At 52.6% G+C, this 22716-nt stretch overlaps 1 protein-coding gene across 2 annotated transcripts in view; it reads right to left on the minus strand.

The window, feature by feature from the left end:
* Positions 1 to 22716, minus strand: part of LOC100073989 (tubulin polymerization promoting protein) — a 36324-nt gene extending 13608 nt beyond the window's left edge. Inside the window, exons 1-2 of one of the 2 annotated variants that reach the window (XM_029053838.2) lie at positions 22696 to 22716; positions 3154 to 3468 (exon numbers count right to left, since the gene is read on the minus strand). In XM_029053838.2, the coding sequence (XP_028909671.1) occupies positions 3154 to 3464 (311 nt within the window). In that variant the 5' untranslated portion in view covers positions 3465 to 3468; positions 22696 to 22716. Of the gene's footprint in view, positions 1 to 3153; positions 3469 to 20521; positions 20630 to 22695 lie in introns of those variants that run through there. The other variant, XM_001505606.5, reaches the window with a different exon arrangement.

Here is a 22716-nt window from a genome sequence, read left to right on the forward strand (position 1 = left end):
GAGTCACGGTTTTACTGTTTGTCCGGAGGGACCCGAGGAACTCCGGATTCACTTCCCCCGCCTCCCACAGCCCCAAATGGTGTGTTTTCCCATGTGTCCCAGAGGCCCGGGTCGACCGTGACTTGAAAGCTCTCGTCCTGCTGTCGTCTTCCATAGAGTCGGGGCCTGTGTCGGCTCAGAGGATCTCCGCTCCACTAAGCTTCTTCCCGCTCCCTTCCTGTTTCTGGTGGTGTCGGACGTGACTGGCCCCAGGACTCTTGGGTGGCCGGGGAACGGGTTGGGTGGGCGACGAGCCCCGGCAGCCTCCCCTGCCCGCGGCAACGAGCCCCGGCAGTCCCAGGAGCTTCCACAATGACTCCCACATTCCGGCTAGGTGTAGTCTGCACCCGAAGTCTTGCTGGGCCTCCAAGGGCTCTTAGCGAAACAGGCGGATTTTTCATTTCTAAAAACGGCAGTTTTGACACCGCGCCTGGGGGCCAAACCACCTCCAAAGTAAAGACAGTGACACCGGGGACAGTGGATAAGAAGCAGCGGAGTCTTGCGGTGGATTCTTCCTCAGGCCCCGAACTCCCTTCTACAGCCTCTCTCCCGATGCCCGAGAAAGTACAGCCCTTTTGAGAAGCTCAGAGATCTTTGATAAACGACGAAATCTCCCCTCCTCAACCTTAGAAGATGGAGTCTCTGCCCATCTCACTCTTCGGTGCCTTAAGAAACACCACCAGCCACCAGAAGGAGGATGAGGAGGAGGTGGGGGAGAAGGAGGAATGAGAGAGGCCCAAGTGGATCTCTTTTCCCTCAGAGTCCTCCCTCGCATGCTAAATCCAGCTGACCTACTTTCCTTGGGCTGGCTGGCTCCGGAGAAGCTGTGAGCATCTCCACGTGAGTGAACCGGGAGTAGGGAAAGCAAGAAGAAGTCCCAGCTGGGGGCTTGGTCTTCAGGGAAAATCGATTTGTCAATCAACAGCATTTACTGAGCACCTGCCGGGCGCAGAGCACTGACAAGGCACTTGGAAGAGTACGGTCGAGTTGGAGACACCAGATCCCTGCCTTCAAGGAGCTTACGGTACAGTGCTCTGCGCACAGTAAGTGCTCACTAAATACCATTGATGGATTGATTATAATGTAGCGGGGAAAACAGACCCTAAGAGATATTATATGTAAGGGGAGCAATAGAGTAACAAAGATATGCACATCTGAGATTTGCACAACTTGCGGGAATTTAAGTGCTCAAGTGGTGTGGAAGGAGATGGGAGACTGTAGGTGGGGAGAGGAGAGACAAATGGGGTCCATATCCTGGAAAGGCATTTTCAGAACTAAGGCTTTTCCAGACTCAGCCCCCCTTTTCCTCTGCTCCCGCTCCCCTCCCCATTGCCCCGACCTGCTCCCTTTGCTTTTCACCCCCTCCCTACCCCACAGCACTTGTGTATATAGGTACATATTTATAATTCTATTTACTAATGTGCATATATCTATAATTCTACTTATTGATAATGATGCTACTGATGCCTGTTTACTTGTTTTGAGGTCTGTCTCCCCCCTTCCAGACTGTGAGGCCGGTTGTGGGCAGGGATTGTCTCTCTTTGTTGCTGAATTGTACTTTCCAAGCGCTTAGTACAGTGCTCTGCACACAGTAAGCGCAATAAATACGACAATGAATGAATATTCCCTGCCCACGGTGAACTGACAGTTTAGAGGGGGAGACGGATATTAATAGAAATCAATGACAGACACAGACATAAGGGTTCTGGAGCTGAGGGGCGGGGGATGACTAGAGGGAGCAAGTCAGGGTGACGCAAAAGGGATCGGTAGAAAAGGAAAAGAGGCCTTAGTCAGGGGTCCCGTAGGGTCTCCAACCCAAGCCGTAGAAGAACCAGTGTCCAGGGTTTCCCTGGATGTAGCTCTTCCCCACCTGGATTCACCCTGCTTCTGCCCAATTACCACCCACGGCCCCAGAGTTCACTCCCAGAAGCACCTGGGATGATCAATAAAGGAGAAAAGAAAAGCCCCTAGACCCTGCTGTTCCTTTAAAAAAAAAAATCCCCCCAAAGGAACATCTTGGATAGAAAATGATCCAGAAGTAGCAGGGGTTAGGAAACAGGCAGATGATTTTGTCGGCACGGCGCAGCTTTGAATAGAGACCTCGGCCTTTGTCTCCCTCCCCTCCTCTTTCCCCCACCACCAGGAACTCTGGGGTAGGGTTCAGGAGACGCTCACGCTGATGAGAGAGACAGACTTGGAAGGAAAAACCAATTGTTTCTGTCTAGGTGATCGTTTCCTGCTAATCCCCCAAACACAGATGCGTCTACAGATGCTACATTCCGGCCCGAAAAATCTCCCCCAGTGGCAGAGACCTGAAAATCCAGTCACAGTGGCGCAAGGACGAGGCTGGCGGATGAGACCCGGGGGCTTCAGAAACAACAACTGGGGAGCCGGGGTGGAGTTCCTGGCTTCCAGCTCTACCTCTAACGTTTGCCCGCTGGCCTCAACTGAGAGCCGCAGGCTCAGAGTCCTGGTCCCATCTCCACCATCCCCTCCATGGGGGTATCTTGTCTCTCTCGCCGTCAACCTCTCGCCCACATCCTGCCTCTGACCTGGAGCACCCTCCCTTCTCATATCCGACAGACGATCCATCGTCAAAACCTGATTGAAGGCCCATTTCCAAGGGGCCTTCCCTGCTTAAGCCCTCCTTTCCTCTTCTCCCCCTCCCTTCTGCATCTCCCTGCCTCGCTCCCTTTATTCATCCCCGCTCCCAGCCCCACGGTACTTATGTCCACGTCTGTAATTTCTTTATTTCTATGAATATCCCCCCTAGACTGTCAGCTCGCTGTGGGCAAGGAATGTCTCTCTTTATTGCTGCATCGTCCTCTTCCTAGCGCTTAGTACAATGCCCTGCACAGAGTAAGCGCTCTATAAGTATGATCGACTGACCGCCTGCTGGCCCAAGAAGCACCGAAAGCATTCTAAGCCACACAGGTTCACGGAGGTGACCCCTCTCTTCTTCTCAAGGACGCGACTAGAGTTTCAAGAGCTGCCGCCAGCAGTGGAAAACAGACCGATAACCGCGAGAGAAAGCGGGTCGAGTTCCACCTCGGGAGCCCGGCTCCGCTAGGACGGGCCGCGTCTCTGACGGCTCGGACGAAAGGGACGGCTTACTTGATTTTGCTGAAGACGATGTCCACGTCGGTGGTGGTGACGTTCTTCCCGTCGATCACGTGGCAGTCCTTGCAGAGCTTCGACCAGTTCTTGCCGTGCATCTCTCTCCCCGTGGCCCTGGTGTCTCCGTGGACGGCGAACTTCCGGAAGGCCTCTTCCAGGTCCCTCAGCTCCGAAGCCGCCGCTCCTTCGCTGGGGTTGTCGGATTCGAGCGAGAGCCTTTTGGCCTCCTTGTCCCTGCCCGGGTCCCCCGGAGATTTAGGGGGTGTCTGGTTGGCCGCTTTTGGGGCCTTGGCTCGGTTGTCGGCCATTTCGCTGGGGAAGGGAGAGATGGAGAGGGAGAGGAATCATTCGCAAGGCCTAAGTTGGAGACTTAGCCCACTGGCTACAAAAACTCACCACCTGAGGCGAGTCTTATAGGTCTGATGAGGAAAAAAACTATTCAGCTGGAGCCCCCAGGGGCCTTTTTTGAACTCTCAGGATTGTGGGGTTCCGCGGACACGACAGGGCTGCTGTTGGGGTGGGGGAGAGAAACTCGGGATCTGGCTGGAGATGGTGGGGGTGTCGTCAAGGCGGGGAGGAAGACAGAGGAGATCACAGAAGCAAAGCTTCCCCCGGCTCCAATCCACCTTCTCTCCCCTCTCCTCCCTAACCTGAAGAGGCACTGGGGTTCCATCAGGGCATTCTTGCACCTCTTTATTTTAAAATGATATCTGTTAAGTGCTTACTATGTGCCAGGCACTGTACTAGGCGCTGCAGTAGCCACAGTCCCTGTTCCACACGGGGCTCACGGTCTTAATCGCCGATTTACAGATGAGGTCACCGAGGTACGGGGAGGTGAAGCGACTCACCCAAGGTCACACAGCAGAAAGCGGTGAAGCTGGGAGTAGAGGCCAGATCCATACTTTTTGCACTAGGCAACGCTGCCTCTCTTCGTATTCAATAGTATTTATTGAGCGCTTACTATGAGCAGAGCACTGTACGGCCCATTGCAGAAGCTCGCCTGGACACCTCTGGCACATTCCCACAGTGTTATCAGTTGAAGCTGGCCAACAACCCCAAACAGAAGCGGAGTGACCTAGTGGATAGAGCCCGGGGCCTGGGAGTGAGAAGGACCTGGGTTCTAATCCCGGCTCCGCCACTTATCTGCAGTGGGACCCTGAGCAAGTCGCTTCACATCTCTGTGCCTCAGTTCCTTTATCTGTAAAACGGGGAGTAAGACCGCGAGCCCCCTGTGGGACACGGACGGTGTCCGCCCTGATTAGTCTGGATAATAATAATAACTGTGGTATTTGTTAAGCGTTTACTGTGTGCCAGGCACTGTACTAAGCGCTGGAGCGGATACAAGCAAATCGGGTTGGGCAAGTCCCTGTCCCACGTGGAGCTCACAGTCTCGATCCCCATTTTCCAGATGCGGTACAGAGAAGTGAAGTGACTTGCCCAAGGTCTCGCCGCAGATTAGTGGTGGTCAGAATTAGAGCCCATGAGAATTAGAGCCCATGACCTGCTGACTCCCAAGCCTGTGCTCTAAGCCATGCTGCTTCTACATGATCCTTGTATCTTCTCCAGCGCTTAAGTGTCTGGTACATAGGAAGTGCTTAAAAAAAATTCCATTAAAATTCCATAAAAAGAAAAACCAAAACACCCAAGGGAGGGAGGACGGAGAGGTGAGGCATCCAGCCCAAGCTGAGGTTTGGACCCCGTTCTGGGCCCAAGGTCTGCCAGCCTTTATTCTGATACAAACGCTGAGCAAAGTCTCGCCTCTCGCTTACCTCAGAGTCAGTCACCCTCCAAAAGAGGAAGATTTTTCCCTGCCTCTGCTATTCCCACGGTCCGCTATCCAGCTCCGGTACAGCTTGCTCCACCCAGAGCCGGGGAGGGCCGGAAGCAGCAATTACGGAACTGTTTGCCAAATCGGTCGGTTTTCCCAGAAGGCGGGTTTTCAGCCCGCATTCTGTAAGCTCCTTGTGGGCAGGGGATGGATCTACCACCTCTGTTATACTGTACTGCCTTCAGTGCTTAGCACAGTGCCCTGCGCATTAGTAAATGCTCAAAAAATAATAATAATGTCGGTATTTGTTAAGTGCTTACTATGTGCGGAGCACTGTTCTAAGCGCTGGGGGAGGGTCAGATTGTCCCACGTGAAGCTCACGGTCTTAATCCCCACTTTACAGATGAGGTAACTGAGGCACAGAAAAGTTAAGTGACTTGCCCACAGTTCACACAGCTGCCAAGCGGCAGACCCGGGATTCAAACCCATGACCTCTGACTCCTAAACCCGGGCTCTTTCTACTGAGCCACGCTGCTTCCCGACTGATGACTCTCCCAAGCGCTTAATACAGTCCTCTGTACACAGTAAGTGCTCAATACAATTTTTTTAAGGGATGTGTTAAGCTTAATAATAAAGGAATTAGTTATCGAGAAATACGCCCAAGATTAATATTGGGAATATTTGCTATGAAGAGCCTGGAAAAAAAAAAAATCATGTGCTGATCTAACAATTGCCACAAAAATATAAATCGACAATTCTGTGGTGTTTCCGGTGACAATGTATGGATCCAAAAGCTGGACGGTGAAAAAATAGAACAGTAAGAGCATCGGCTCTTTCGAAACGCGGTGTCGAAGACTTCTGCGGATACCACGGACCGCCGGAAAAAACACAAAAAAGGATTTGGGAGCAAATAAAGCCAATGTGGTCTTTGGAAGGCCCAATGACGACTTCGATTAGCATTCTCTGGACACATATTGAGGAGAACTAATTCTCCGGAGAAGACACTAATGCTAGAAAAAGTCCAGGGAAAACGTGGAAGAGGGAGACCGACAGCTAGATGGACAGAAACCATAAGAACCATAACGGAAGAACCGTTAGCAAGGTTGCGGACGATGGCAGAAGGCAGGGCGTTCTGGAGAAAATAGATCCATATATCGCTATGAGTGCCAGGCACTATACTGAGCGCCGGCTGGGTTACGTGCAAGTTAATCAGGTTGGAGGCAGTCCCTGTCCCACCTTGGCCTCAAAGTCTTAATCCCCATTTTACAGATGAGGAACTGAGGCACAGAGAAGTGAAGTGACCTGCCCACCTCCTATTTCCTTCGACTTCCCCCTCAAGTACAGCGCTCTGCCCATAGTAAGCGCTCAATAAATGCGATTGAACGAATGAATGAGTTCGCGTTCATTTTCAGTGCTTTCAGAGAAGCTCAAGTAGGTGCGAACTCCGGATGCCTTGAAGGGCAAACGGGGAGATGAGAAGCAGATACTTCAAAGGCACCCTCAGACTGTACTTTCCAAGCGCTCAGTACAGTGCTCTGCACACAGTAAGCGCTCAATAAATACGATTGAATGAAATTGGGGAATCTGGTTTGGAGAGGGGTGAGGGTGTCCAGCCGACCTGTTACCACGTAAATAACCCCAACCTTTCCTCTGGCTGGACGCCCCCAGCCAGTACAGCTGTTGAATAGCCTCCCTGAAATAGAAAAACAACTCATCCCCGCTTATCGATAGTATTTACTGAACGCTTCCTGTGTGCTGAGCACCGTACTAAGAGATCGGGAGAATACAATACTGATAGATGAGTAAACCGAGGCACAGAGCGATGAAGTGAAGCAGCGTGGCCAAGTGGAAAGAGCCCGGGCTTGGGAGTCAGAGGTCATGGGTTCGAATCCCGGCTCTGCCACTCGGCAGCTGGGTGACTGTGGGCAAGTCGCTTCACTTCTCTGTGCCTCAGTGACCTCATCTGCAAAATGGGACGACCTGATGATCCTGTATCTATCCCAGCGCTTAGAACATAGTGAGCGCTTAACAAATACCAACATTCTCTGGGCCGCTGTTCCCTCGTCTGTAAAATGGGGATTAAGACGGCGAGCCCCACGTAGGACGGGGACCGTTTCCAACCTGATTATCAGTGCTTGGCATATAATAAGTGCTTAACAAATATCACAATTATTACCACGTGGCTCTCCCAAGGACACACGGCAGAGCAACCGACACGGGTAGCGATCCCTGGTTATTTCAGAAACTTGGGAGCGGGGCCGTTATCAAATCCATGTCATTGTGTGCCCCGGCACAAACAAACCGCAGCCTTCTGGGTGCCTTCCAAAGAGGTATGTCCAGATGCCCTGAGAATGTGAACGAATGTTCTTCGCCGTTGAAACAGCCGCTCAGTGTGGGAGATGTGAAATCTGGTTCTCATCAGCTCAGTTCATTAGATCCAGCGAAACAACACAGCAGCAGCAGAAGGTAAGAAAAACAAAAGTCGCCAACCCAGAATCCCAGCCTCCTCCCGTCCCCGGAGGCTCTACGCCACCCGGTTGCGGAATCGATCCATCGGATTTATCGAGCGCTCACTGCGTGCAGAGCACCGAACTGAGCGTTGTGGGGAGAGAAAAACAGAGCAGAGTTGGTAGACAGGTTCTCTGACCATAACGAGGTCACCCAGCAGCTAGGGAGGGCAGCGTGGCCTAGTGGATAGATCCGGGCCCGGGAGTCAGAAGGACCTGGGTTCTAATCCCGGCTCCGCCACTTGCCCGCCGTGTGACCTTGGGCAAGTCACTTTACTTCTCTGGGCCTCAGTAACCTCATCTGTAAAATGGGGATTCAGAGCGTGAGCCCCATGCGGGACAGGGACTGTGTCCAAACTGATTAGCTCGTATCTACCCCAGCGCTTAGACTACTGCTTGGCAGATAGTAAGCATTTAACAAATAGTATTAAAAAAACTGCACTGGCTTCTCTTATTTTAATGTTATTATTACGGTATTTGTTAAATTGCCTCTCAGGGTGGCACCTGGAGAGTTTCCAGTCCTCTACCAGTCTCGGCTGTGGGAGGGAGAGTCAAGCAGAGCCTGTCCAGTCCATTCCTAGCCCGGGCAGTGGCTAGCGCGAGTGGCAGGCCGTCGGCCACGAGGCAAAACTCACCCGTGCCGGGCCGCGTCGACACGGGAGAGAGTCGAGGGCGGAGACTCGAGTTTACCGCGCGGAAGACGGCGATGGTAAACCGCTTTTGGACTTTTACCAAGAAAACTCTCTGCATCCACTACCAGAAGGATCGCAGATGGAGAGCGGGGGCGTTCTGGGAGGGATGTGTCCGTGGTGTCGCTATGGGTCGGAAACGACTCGACGGGCATAAGACATTTGTTCATTTGGGGGAAGAGTCGGCATAAGGCTAGTGTTCTAAGCTCTCCCCGCTCTCTGTTACAATAAGCCACGTGAAACGCTTGGGAATCCCGTCGCAAACATATTTTCCCTTCGGTACAACCGCATAGAACACGCCCCCGAGACCCCGAATGATAAAGATGGAGGCAGAGAAAGTCAGTTAAGAACTGCTCGCAAAACCCTCTACGAAGAAGAACACCGTTGGCGTATCGGCAGGTCAACGAAAATCCCCAATCGCAGGTAAGTTCAACGACTCGTCCGAGATCGCACGGGAGGTAAATGGCAGAGTCAGGATTCAAACCCAGATCTCCACTTCCCACAGCACCGCACTACCTTCCGACAGTGGTAACTTTGTAACGGGAGTTTCAGAATGAGCCTCTTCGCCCCGTGTAGATGTATAATTTCCACTGCTGTGTTTTTAAGACTCACAGAATATAGAATGGGCATTTAACCCTAACCCCGAAGGGACTCTCACATGTTCCCTAGCAGGGGAGATAAGATGGTGGCCCAAGGTTTTCGGATTATTTTCAATGGCCCCGAAGTTTGTTATTCGTGACGATAGCGAACACTGAGTATTTTGTTTTGGGCACCAGATACAACAGTAGGAATCATTACGCAGGTTGGAAAACACAGTGATCACTTTTACTCACGACTCATTGATCCTCAGTCACCTGAAGACAAGGACACTGAGCCCAGAGAGTAGCTTCTGACCATCCCTTCAATCACTTAATGGCACATACTGTGTGCGAAGCATTATACGGGGAGAATTTTAGGGGTCTTCCCTGAGGGACGCGAGCCTTCTTTCCTAGACCCGACGAAGTCCTCGAGGCCAAGAGCAGCGACACTCTGCTAAGCGTCGTACCTAAACCGAAGGGCAGTGAGCAGAGTGGTGGATGATCCGCCCACACTGTTGGAACGGATAGCATAACTCCACACCTCGAAGATTTCAGGATGTGCTTGCGCCTTCCCACAGATATCTGACGCCACCGCGCTGTTTCTCCAGATTTAACTGTAAAAAAATCCTCGCGAACTAAATCCCATCTCCAAGAGGCCTTCCCGGAATAAGGCCTCCTTTCTTCTCCTCCCTCGCCCTTCTGCTTGGTATCCTTCATTCACCCCACCCTCAGCCCCACAGCACATATGTACATATTTATTTAGATTAAAATCCATCTAGATTGTAAGCTCACTGTGGGGAATGCGTCTGTTTATTGTTCTGTTGTACCCTCCCGGGCGCCTAGTACGGTGTTCTGCATGCAGTAGGCGGTCAAAAGAGAAGCGGCGTGGCTCAGTGGAAAGAGCACGGGGTTTGGAGTCAGGGGTCATGAGTTCGAATCCCAGATCTGCCACTTGTCAGCTGTGTGACTGTGGGCAAGTCCCTTAACTTCTCTGTGCCTCAGTGACCTTATCTGTGTGACTGTGGGCAAGTCACTTAACTTCTCGGTGCCTCAGTTCCCTCATCTGTAAAATGGGGATTAAGACTGTGAGCCCCACGTGGGACCACCTGATTCCCCTATGTCTACCCCAGCGCTTAGAACAGTGCTCGGCACATAGTAAGCGCTTAACAAATACCAACATTATTATTATTACAATGGGGATTAAGACTGTGAGCCCCACGTGGGGCAACCTGATTCCCCTGTGTCTACCCCAGCGCTTAGAACAGTGCTCTGCACGTAGTAAGCGCTTAACAAATACCAACGTTATTGTTAACAGATACCAACATTATTATTATTATAGAAAGCGTTTAACAGAAACCACGGTTATTATTATTCTTACAAATATGATTGAATAGGCATAATTCATTTTAATATCTGCTTCCCTCCGAGACCGTAAGCTCCCTGTGGGCAGGGAACGTAGCTAACGATTCTGTTCGATTGTTCTCTAAGCGATTACTGCAGTGCTCTGCACACCGTAAGCGCTCACTACGATTGATCGACTGATAAAGGAACCAGGTACAGCGGGGGTCACCTCGAAACCCCCCGTGTCTCCGCTGAGCTAAAGGGTTTGGCTCAGAAATGAGACAGCCTGCAATCAGTCAATATCTATTGGGTATCTACTGCGGGCAGAGCACTTTACGAAGCATCGGGAGAGAAAAATTAGCGCAGACAACTTCCGCCCTCGGAGAGCTAACGCTGTAGTTGACTGTACGCTCCCAACCTACGACCTGCTCCGGCAAAAGAAAACACGACAACAAAATTGAGGGGAAGAGGAGGGCGGGGATTATCTCTATCTGTTGCCGAATTGTCCATTCCAAGCGCTTAGTCCAGGGCTCTGCACCAAGTAAGCGCTCAGTAAATACGCTTGAATGAATTAATGAATGAGGAGGATCGCTGGAGCTATAGAGAATGAAGAACCCGGAATGACAAACCAGAAGTCGCCCCTCTTATTATAATCATTTAGGGTGGCCCTGACAAAACAATTTAAAACACTGCAGTGCTTGTGACATTATTTACCTGGCTCAGAAACATAGATTAAACATTGCCTTGAACCCGAGGTTGCACGTGAAAATTTTCCCTCTCGCAAAGACTATCAACTCAGCTGTACCGTGCTCCCCGGGCGCTTAGTACTGTGCTCTGCACACAGTAAAGCGCTCGGTACATACCGCTGATTGATAGAGTGAAGCCGAGGAACAGTCTCATTAACCCGTATCTACCCCAGCGCTTAGAACTGTGCCCGACACATAGTAAGCGCTTACACACCACAAAGAGAGATCCAAAACACTCCGGATCGCTTACGCGAGTGTCACGCTTGTGAACCTGTATTGTGATGGCCTTACTCCACTTCCGATAGGATGAGATAACGGGACGGCATGGTCTAGGAAATAGCACAGGAGACGGGGCCCCCCGTAACTCTGCTTCTCTGTACCTCGGTTTATTCCTCTGTAAAATGGGGATGAGAGTGCCAGCCTCTCCCTCCTGCCCAGGGATGTTGAGCGGATGCAAGTTTGGGGGCTAAGAGAAGCAGCGTGGCCTAGTGGATAGAACACGGGCCTGGGGCGAGCGCTCGATAAATACGATCGATCGATTAAGCCTCCACTTTCCACCGGGTCGTCGGTCCCCAAACGGAGAGGGAGGCAGGGGCCTGAGAGTTGGAAGAAGCTCCTCTGGCCACCCCTTCTTTCTTCCAACCACCTCCCCTGGAAATCTTTCCCAACTCCCACATCCTTCACTCCTCCTCCACTGGGAAAATCCTTCTGGCTCTGCTCTAAAGAGCTGAAATGCTTACTTCTGCTTGCTCTGCCCCCTCTCCCCACAGCCACCCACTCTTTCCCTGCTGTTCTGGCGGCTTCTAGATTCGCTTTCCCTAATGTCTCATCTCCCCATCCTATTTCATTCATTCAATCACATTTATTGAGCGTTTACCGCGTGCAGAGCGCCGTACTATCTCCCTCCCTACTGTGTCTCCCACGCCCTCGAGCCCTCACCCTCCGAAGCCCCCGATTCTCACCACGCTCCCGACTCCCACAGACCTTATGCTCTGTCCCTTCCCCTAACTTTTTTTGGAAAATGGTATTTATTGAGCGTTTACTACGTGCCAGGCACTGTACTGTGCTCACGGTAATCAGGTTGGACCGTGGTCCCCGTCCCAGTCTTCATCCCCATTTTACAGATGCGTTAACTGAGGGACAGAGAGGTCAAGTGACTTTCCCAGCAGACAAGTGGCAGAGCTGAGATTAGAACCCAGATTTCTCTGACTCAGTCATATCGGTGGTATTTACTGAGCGCTCAGTGGGTGCGGAAGACTGCACTAAGCTGTTGGGAGAACACGAGAGACTCACGCCCCGCCTACGACGAGCTTAGGGTTTAGAGGGGACTCCCAAGGCCCGTGTTCTCTCCACTAGGCTAAGCTGCTTCTCGCCCTCTCTCTCTCTCCTCCGCAGCGGTTTCCCAAGTAGCCACAGAAATGCCACCTCGTTTGAGGTTTGGCTCGGGCGGGCCTTCCGCGGCCGTTTCCCACATACCCACAGAAATGCCACACGGTCTGAGGTTTTGCTCCGGCGCGCCTTCGGAGCGCGTCTTCCGTCCTTCCTCTTTCGCTTTCCCCATTTCAGCTCACCACAGAGCGGCCGGTGTAGCTGCCGCTCCGTTACCACGGGGGAGAGGATCGAGCCCGGGTCTGGGAGTCAGAAGGACCTGAGTTCTAATCCTGCCTGCCCCACTTAATAATGATGGCATTTGTTAAGCGCTTACTACGTGCGAAGCACTGTTTTAAGCACTGGGGAGGAGGTTGTCCCACGTGGGGCTCCCAGTCTTCATTCTCATTGTACTGATGGGGTAACTGAGGCACAGTGAAGTGACTTGCCCAGAGTCACACAGCTGACAAGCGGCTGAGCCGGGATTCGAACCCATGACCTCCGACTCCTGAGCCCGGGCTCTTTCCACTGAGCCACACTGCTACTGTATGACCTCGGGCAAGTCGCTGCACTCCTCTGGGCCTCAGTTACCTCGTCTGTAAAATGGGGATTGAGACTGTGAGCCCCACGTGGGACGGGGACTGTGTCCAACCCGATTTGCTTGTATCCACCCCAGCGCTTAGTGCAGTGCCTGGCACACAGTGAGCACCTAACAAATGCCACAATTATTACCACCAGAGAAATCTGTTATTCCAAACAGGCCGGCCCAGACCCTGCCAAAAGGGAAGGCACCAAGGAAAGACGTCAATAATTCATAATTAATCATTGTGGTATTTAAGTGTTTACTATGTGTCAGGCACTGTACTAAGCACTGGGGTAGATACAAGCCAATCGGGTGGGACACCCCCATCCCGCATGAGGCTCACAGTCTTCACCCCCCCACTTTACAGATGAGGTAACTGAGGCACAGAGAAGTGAAGTGACTTGAGGTAGACAAGGTAGACAAGAGGAGGCACGATTAGAACTCAGGTCTCTTCTGACACCAAGGCTTATGCTCTACCCGCTAGTCCTACTAGATCCCAAGCGATCCCCGAACCCCTTTATATCACGATACTCTGAAGAAACAGCTCATTCCCTCTGGGGCTCCTTCATCCCTTCGGAGATGAAGACTGGCTACCATTTACAGGGTGTTTTTTCTTCCTTTCTCTTCCAAGTGACAGATCTGGGGACAAAAATATTGCAAAAATTAAACCATCCACTGAGTAATAATTTCAACACTTTGTCTAAGGACCCAGAATATGATGTTTTAAAACCATGGTAATGAAGTATCCTCCAAAGGGTCCTGCTTTCAGGAAAATGTCCAGAGGTAAATGAAAAAGTGTGGGCCTGGGAGTCAGAGGACCTGGGTTCTAATCCTAGCCCCGCCACTTCCCTGCTGCGTCACCTTGGGCAACGCACTTCACTTCTCCGGGCCTCAGTTCCCTCTTCTGCAAAATGGGGATTCGATCGCTGTTCTCCCCTTGTGGGACCCGATTATTCTGTAGCTCCCCCAGCGCTCGGTGCAGTTCTTGGAACGTAGTGAGCGCTTAACAAATACCACAATTATCACAGCTCAGCCAAGCCCAACCCCTCCTTTTCGTTCAGCCCAGTCTAACGCCAGCCCCTCCTATCTTCTCCCCCAAGGGGCGGAAAGCCGGTGAGTTCGATAACACGCGAGCAAAATAATACAGCTTCCAGGCCACGAACACCTTACCGTCCCCTTAGAGATTGAGTTTCAATCCAGCTGGAATAGGAGGTGTGAAATGTTATTCCTCTAAGCCAGACTTCCCTCCCTTCCTCCTCTCTCGCCCCGCTCCGGTCTATTCTTCACTCCGCTGCCCGGCTCATCTTCCTGCAGAAACGATCTGGGCATGTCACTCCCCTTCTTAAACAACTCCAGTGGTTGCCTATCGACCTCCGCTCCAAACAAAAACTCCTCACTCTAGGCTTCGAGGCTCTCCGTCACCTTGCCCCTTCCTACCTCTCCTCCCTTCTCTCTTTCTACCGCCCACCCCGCACGCTCCGCTCCTCTGCCGCCCACCTCCTCGCCGTCCCTCGGTCTCGCCCATCCCGCCGTCGACCCCCGGGTCACGTCCTCCCACAGTCCCGGAACGCCCTCCCTTCTCACCTCCGCCAAACTGATTCTCTTTCCCTCTTCAAAACCTTACTTAAAAATCACCTCCTCCAAGAGGCGTTCCCAGACTGAGCTCCTCTTCCCCCTCTACTCCCTCTGCCATCCCCCCTTTACCTCTCCGCAGCTAAAGCCTCATTTTCCCCTTTTCCCTCTGCTCCTCCCCCTCTCCCTTCCCATCCCCACGGCACTGTACCCGTCCGCTCAACTGTATATATTTTCGTTACCCTATTTATTTTGTTAATGAATTGTACATCGCCTCAATTCTATTCAGTTGCCATTGTTTTTACGAGATGTTCTTCCTCTTGACGCTGTTTAGTGCCATTGTTCTTGTCTGTCCGTCTCCCCCGATTAGACCGTAAGCCCGTCAAACGGCAGGGACTGTCTCTATCTGTTGCCGACTTGTTCATCCCAAGCGCTTAGTACAGTGCTCTGCACATAGTAAGCGCTCAATAAATACTACTGAATGAATGAATGACTTCACCACTACACTCAGTGGCTATAATTAGGTGGCAGTAATAATAATAATTGTGGTTGTGATAATAGCAGTAATAATAGTGGTATTTCTTAAGCATTTACTGTGTTTCAGGCCCTGTGCTAAGCTCTGGGGTGGATACAAACTGTGAGCCCGTCACTGGGCAGGGATTGTCTCTATCTGTTGCCGAATTGTCCACTCCAAGCGTTTAGTACAGTGCTCTGCACATAGTAAGCGCTCAATAAGTACTATTGAATGAAGGAATACAAACAAATCGGGCTGGATTCAGTCCCTGTCCCTCCTAGGGCTTACAGTCAATCTCCATTTTCCAGATGAGGTAACTGAGGCCCAGAGAAGTGAAGTGACTGGACCAAAGTGACGCAGTAGACACGTGGCGGAGCCGGGATGAGGACGCAGGTCCTTCTGACTCCCAGGTCCATACTCTAGTAGGCCACGGTGCTTAGCTTCTATTGTGCGCTAAGCAATGCGAAAAAAATACAAGCTTGAGAATCAGGCGCGGTCCCCGCCCCGCAAAAAGGCTCACGGTCTAGCTTTTGTTCCGCTGCTCGTCTCCGGTCGGAGCCGCCATCCCAAGAGGAACGATTCTGGGGCCTCTGGACTGTAAGCTCACTGTGGGCAGGGAACGCGTCTTCCAGTGAGACTTCACTCTCCCAAGCGCTCTGCCCCGTACTCTGCACACCGTAAACACTCAGTAAGTAGCACCGATGGATTGATCGGGCCGGGGAACTGGTCGTTCAGGCGTCACTACCAAACTCGGATAGAGGCGGCAAGGCCGTGTGAATAAATCCCGGGCCCGGGAGTCGGAAGGACCTGGGTTCTAACGCCGACTCCGCCCCTCGTCTGCTCTGTGACCTAGGGCAAGTCGCTACACTTTTCTGAGCCTCATTCAGTAGTATTTACTGAGCGCTTACGATGTGCAGAGCACTGTACTAAGCATTTGGAATGGACAATTCGGCAACAGAGAGAGACAATCCCTGCCCATTGACGGGCTTACAGTCTAATGGGCCTCATCTGTAAAACGAGGATCAGGAGTGTGAGCCCCATGTGGGATACGGAGCATGCCCGGCCTGATTCACCTGAATCTACCCCAGCACTTAGAAGAATGCTTGGCACACAGTAAGTGTCTAACAAGTACCATCATTACAGCCAATTCAGACTCATCGACCACTCAAGAACGACGGGCAAGGGGGGAAAAAAATCATACTTTTCTCCACTCCAATATCTCTTTACTATTTAGGAAATCAGAATGGAAGGTTGGTAATATGTCATTTAGAAGTTAGCAATAATTGTGGTTTTTCCTCAGGGCTTACTATGTGCCAGGCACTAAGTGCTGGGGTAGACAGAAGATAATCGGGTCTCACACTGGGTGTACAAGTCTGTAGTTCTATTGATTTCTACTGATGTCTGTTTACTTGAACTGATGTCTGTCTCCCCCCCTCTAGACTATGAGCCTGCGGTGGGCAGGGATTGTCTTTCTTTATTGTTGTCCCTTCCAAGCGCTTAGTACAGTGCTCGATAAGTACGATTGAATGAATAAGTAGAACAGAGAACTGCTACCGAATCGCCATTTTGCAGGTGAGGGAACAGAGACACAGAGAGGGAACTTGCTCCAGGTCACGCATCAGGTAAGTGGCAGAGCTAGGATTAGAACGCAGCTCCTCTCACTCCCAGGCCCTTGCACATCCCACTGGGCTACGCTACTTCTCATTGGTGTAGGTGGAGAGGGGCTACAGTGAAGATGGTCCTAAAGAGATATACTACATTGATTAAGCCCATTTAATGCATCAAATAATTGTATTTATTGAGTGCTAAATCACTGTACAAAACGGTTGGGAAAGTACAGAGTGACAGAGTCGGTCGATGCATTCAATGCCCACCGGGAGCTAACGGTCTAGAGGGGGAGACAGAAATTTATATAAATTACAGATACGTGCATAAGTGCTCTGGGGCTGAGGGAATAAAGGGAACAGATCAGGGTGACACAGAAGGGAGTGGGAGAAGAGGACATGAGGGTGAGGAGAAATACCATCAATAAGGCTTCGAAGGTGGGGAGAGTAATCGTCTGTCGGATATGAATTCATTTATATTATAATTTATTGATTTATATTGACGTCTGCCTCCCCCTCTAGACTGCAAGCTCGTTCTGGGCAGGGAACAAATGCCCACCCACTCTATTAGTGTCTATCGATTAAGGTCTACCGATACATTAATAGACATCAGCTGTGACTATCTTATTTTGCAAGATCCTGACTTCTTGCAGAACACCCAAAATTGACTGTTGAAATGCAGCATCAGTAACAGCAAAAATAGCACACTTATGTAAAAGCCTGCACCCTGCCACTCTCCCGAGAGCCAGAAATCCACATTTATTTATCTGGCCCTCGTTTTTTTGGGTTTTTTTTTAATGGTATTTACTAAGCGCGTACCACGTGCCAGGCACCGTGCTAAGCACTGGGGTAGATCAGTGCTAAATCGAGTTGGACACAATCCCTGTTCTGCCTTTCAATCCGGGAGAAGAGTGCAAGGCCCTGGCAACTGTCCACGGGTCCTCCTGTGTGTCCGACCGAGGGTGGGGGGGGGGGGGGAGGAAAAATACATTGTTGGCAGAGAAGATTGTACAGCTTGCTTGCTGGTGAATGTGGAGACAAATCGGGAGAGAATGCACAACGGCCCTGGAGGAAAACAAGATTTGCATCTCGTATAATCCGTCCTACCACCTCTCCGGTGTCCTCTCCGGTGCTGGTAAGGTCACTAGGCGGTGCTCGGGCTTGAGAGAACGTTGGGTACATATGACTTATCTAACGTCCTCCCTGGCACCGAGCCCCGGGCTGTTCTGCCTGCCTTATTTTGGTTGTTTTTGAGGGTATCTGTTAAGCGCTTCCTACGCGCCCGGCCCTGGGCTGAGCGCTGGAGCAGATCCAAGCTGATCAGGTTGGACGCAGTCCTTGTCCCACATGAGGCTCGCTCTTAATCCCCGCTTTTCCAGATGAGGTAACAGGCACAGAGAAGCGAAGCGACTTGCCCAAGTTCACCCAGCAGATAAGCGGTAGAGCCGGAATTAGAACCCAGGTCCTGACTACCAGAACCGAGCTCTAACCAGGAGGCCACACTGCTTCACCACCCAGAACAAGGATGAGCAGTTTTTGTTTCCTTAGAGGGGGTGTTGGAAGGAGACATTTTTGAGAGTGGGTTCTCTCGGACCGCCTCTCCGAGCTAAGAGTGACTCGCTAGGGGCTGGGCCCCTCTAATCAATCGTATTTATTGAGCACTTGCAGTGTGCAGAGCACTGTACTAAGCACTCGGGAGAGTACAATTCAACAGAACGAGTTTACAGGCTAGAGGGGGAGACTGACGTTAATAGAAAGAGATGACGGGTCTATACGGATTCGTTCGATCGTATCTACTGAGCGCTTACTGGGTGCAGAGCATGCGGAGAGCATAATTCTGCAACAAATAGGGACGATCGCTGCCCGCAACGGGCTCACAGTCTAGAAGGGATCAAAGCGATGTGGGGTGAATAAAGGGTGCAAATCCAAGAGCAGAGGGAGGGAAAGAGCCGCACAAAATCAGGGATAACGAACAGGTGGAGGAACGGAAGGAAAGGCAGATACAGATGGCGCCTAACGGAGGTGATTCGATAACGAATACCCATATCAGCGTTACCACTGTCAGGCGCTTACTATACGCTGAGCACTGAACTAAATGCTGGGGTAGACGCAAGATAGACGGGTCCCGATGGGGCTCACGGTTTAAGTAGGATGGAGAAGAGATCCCGAATCCCCATTTTGCAGACGAGGGAGCTGAGGCACAGAGAAGTGAAATGACTTGGCCAAGGTGACACAGCAGGCAAGTCTTGGAGCCAAGAAAAGAAGCCAGGTCCGTGCTCTTTCCGTTAGGCCGCACCGCTTCGCCAGTGTTCTGATTCCCTGAAACCGCCAGGCCACCGGGCAGAAAGAGGCCGAGGTGGCTTTCTCTTTCTCTTTAGGTTCTCTCCTGTCTCCGCACGCGTCTCTGCACGTCTCCGGCGGCTCTCTGGCTCTTTCTTTCTGTGCCTCTCTCTCCACCGCAGGGTTTGAGGCGTAAGATGGGAGCGGTCAAAGCCCCCCGCCATCCCGCGTCGCCCCCGACCCTGGACCCTGGGACCCGGATCTCGCTGCCCTTGACTGAGGAAGAGGAGAAAATGAGGGGGACGATGGCAGAAGCGGGGTGGAGGGGGTGAAAGACCAGCAGCCTCGGGTGGGGGGACGGGTTAATATTGAGGGGAATCAAGATGTGGGGGGGGATTGAGGGTACCGCCCTAACCCCCTCTCCAACCACAAGAAGCCGCGTGGCTTAGTGGAAAGAGCCCGAGCTCGGTAGTCAGATGTCATGGGTTCTAATTCCGACTCCGCCACTTATCAGCTGTGTGACTTTGGGCCAGTCACGTCACTTCTCCGTGCCTCAGTTTCCTCATCTGTCACCTGGGGATGAAGTCCTTGAGCCCCATGTGGGACAACCTGATGACCTTGCATCTACCCCAGCGCTTAGAACAGTGGATGGCACATCGTAAGCACTTAAAACCATCATTATTAGAAGAAAGCGGTCGGGTCCCCCGGGGCCTGGTTCACCCCAACACAGGATCCTCCCCCCCTCCACCCCCCCCTCAAACCCTAGGCCGCCTCCCTGATGCTCGCCCCTCCCCGGCCCTCCCGCAGGTGGCCAGTTTGGGGGTGGGGGATCCTGGGCTCAGCCCTGGAGGCTAGTATCGATCCAGCCTCTGGTGTAAACCACCATCCGGTGGGAGGGGGGAGAAACGTAGCCACCTTGGACCGGTGCCAGCCCCTCTTTCCCCGGCCCATACTTGATCCCGGGGGCTCCCCATTCTCCCCCCGGAGCCTCCCCATTCTCCCTGGAAAAGCTTTCCTCCTCCCCGAGGGCTTCCCATTCTCTTTGGGGGGGGGGGGGGCTCCCTTCCTCCCTCTGGGCCCCTATCCTCCCCTAGGAGACTCCCCATTCTTCCCCAGGGGCTCCCCATTCTCTTTCTGGGGGTCCCCATCCTCTCCTCCACTGGGGGCTCCTCACTTTTGGGGGGCTTCTTTCCTCCGCCGGCGGTTCACCATCCTCCCCTTCTCCTCAGGGGGCTCCCCCTTCTCCCCTCCTCCCCCCAGAGTCCCCCCCCCATTCTCTTTCGGGGGGCTTCCTTCCTCCCACGGGGGCTCCCCATTCATTTGGAACCATCCTCCTGGTTCCCCATCCTCCTCCGGGGGACCCCCCCCTCCTCCCCCATTCTTTTTTTTGTAGCATAATGGTATTTATTGAGCACTTCCTATGTGCCAAGCCCCAGGGGGGGGTTCCCCATCCTTCCCATCCGCCCGGGGGTGGTCCTCCATCCTCTCCCAGGGGGTGCCCCATTCTCTTTCGGGGGGTCCCCCTCCTCCCCTCCTCCCCGGGGGGTTCCCCATTCTCTTTCGGGGGGTTCATCCTCCCCAGGGGTGGTCCCCATCCTCTCCTCCTCCCCGGGGGGCTCCCCATTCTCTTTCGGGGGGTTCCCCCACCTTCCCTCCTCCCCAGGGGGCTCCCCATTCTCTTCCCGGGGGTTCCCCATCCCCCTCCGAGGGTCCCCATCCTCCCCAGGGGGTGGCCCCATCCTCCCCATCCTCCCATCCTCCCCCCCGGTGGGGGCTCCCCCTTTTCTTCTCCCGCCCCGGGGGTCTCCCCTGCACCTGCCACTGCCCGGCAGCCTCTTCTTCCTCCTCCTCCTCCCGATGAGGACCAGGACCAGAAAGCGCAGCCCCGGCGGGCGCCGCTCCTCGGCTCTCTGACAGCGGCCCCGCCCCGTCGCCATGGCCACGCCTCCCCCGTCGCCATGGCCACGCCTCCCCCGTCGCCATGGCCACGCCTCCCCCATCCCCAGCTCCCTCATTGGACAAGGCGCTCCGTCTCCCTCGCCCCGCCGAGGACCGGGAAGTCCTACCTTCGCGCAATCCTATTTACTAAGCGCTCACGGTGCGCTAAGCGCTGGGCCGAGAGGTCGGGAGGGGACCCCGCGACGCTAAACGGCCACGTTCCCTGCCCACAACGAGCTCAGAGACTTCGGTCGATGGTGTTTATGGAGCGCCGACTGGGTGCGGAGCACCGTACTAAACGCTTGGGAGAGGATAATACGGCACCCAACAGTGGGATTCCTTGCCCACGCCGAGCTCACGGACTCGTCTGGCCCAGGCTGAGGCAACACACGAACACAGACGCTCGTGAAGCTACATAGCCAGTCAGTGCTATTTACTGAGCGCTTGTTAGGTGCGGAGCGCTGTACTAAGCGTCTGGGAAAGTGCAATGCTGCAATAAACAACGAGCTCACAGTCTTGTCTAGCCCGGGCAGCGGCAGTACACACACACTCTCACACACATCCAGCTACACAATCAATCGATTCTCTGCAACCAAGCATTCATACTTATTGAGGACTTACTGTGCAGAGCACTGTACTAAGCGCTTGGGAAAGCATAATAGAATAGAAGCAGTGTGGCTCAGTGGAAAGAGCCCAAGTTTGGGAGTCAGAGGTCATGGGTTCTAATCCCCGCTCTGCCACTTGTCAGCTGTGTGATTGAATGAGTCACTTCTCCGTGCCTCAGTTCCTCATCTGTAAAATGGGGATTAAGTCTGTGAGCCCCACGTGGGACAACCTGATTTCCTCGTATCTTCCCCAGCGCTTAGGACAGTGCTTGACATATAGTAAGTGCTTAGCAAATGCCATCATTATCGTTATTAATAGAGTTGAGACGTCCTGCAACCAAGCATTGGTACTTATTGAGCACTTACTGTGCACAGAGCACTGTTCTGAGCGCTTGAGTACAATTCAACAGAATTAGCAGACACGTTCCCTGCACTCAAGCATTTGGATTTACTGTGCGTAAAACACTGTACTAAGCACTTAGGAGACTACACGGCAGTCGGTCGACTTGTTACCTGTCCACAAAATCCACCCGAAAACCCCAAGAGACCCCAGGAACCCCCTCCCAGATGCAGAAACCCATGCAGCTCCCTCCTTCATTGATTCGACAGTATTTATTGAGCACTGACTATATGCAGAGCACCGTACTGAGCGTTTGGTAGCGGGTCTGCCGGCCTGATGGTCCATCTGGTGGATCCATCTTGCTGCTGAATCTCAGCCGGTCGTGGGCAGGGAACACCGCCTGCCAACTCTGATGTGCTGGATTCTCCCATCCGCTCAGTACAGCGCTCCACACGTGGTCAGCTTTCGATGAAAGCCGTTGGGATCCCAGAATACCCTCATGTGCCCGCCCCGTCTCTGGGTCCTTCCAGTCTGCCCAAACCTTACCCGAAGTCTTGGGGAAGAACAGAAGCAACTCCCTCCCTCCTAACCCCTCTCCCCGTGTCGTGGGCCAGTAATAATAACTGTGCTATTTGCTAAGCTCTACGTGCCAGGTACTGCACGAAGCACCAGGGAATACAAGTAAATCAGGTTGGGCACAGTCCCTGCCCCATATGAGGCTCCCAGTTGTAATCCCCATTTTACAGTTATAGAGGTAACTGAGTCACAGAGAAGGTAGTGCTCCGCCCACAGTAAGCACTCGATAAATACTATTGAATGAAAGTGAGACGACTTGTCCAGGGTCAAACATTTCCCCCTCCTCAAAAACCTCCCATGGCAAGTTAACTGCAGATAAGAACAGTTGCTATCTGATTCATCTCCTGGGAGAATAATAATAGTAATAATTACAGTTCTTGTTAAACGCTTACTACGTGCCAGACACTGTACTAAGCACTGGGGTGGATACGAGCAAACTGGCTGGGACACAGTCCCTGTCCCACCTGGGGCTCACAGTCTCAATCCCCCTTTTAGAGATGAAGGAATTGAAGCGCAGTGAAGTGACTTACCTAAGGTCACGCAGACAAGGA

Source organism: Ornithorhynchus anatinus, chromosome X3 (assembly GCF_004115215.2).
Source record: "Ornithorhynchus anatinus isolate Pmale09 chromosome X3, mOrnAna1.pri.v4, whole genome shotgun sequence".
NCBI classification, from domain to species: domain Eukaryota; kingdom Metazoa; phylum Chordata; class Mammalia; order Monotremata; family Ornithorhynchidae; genus Ornithorhynchus; species Ornithorhynchus anatinus.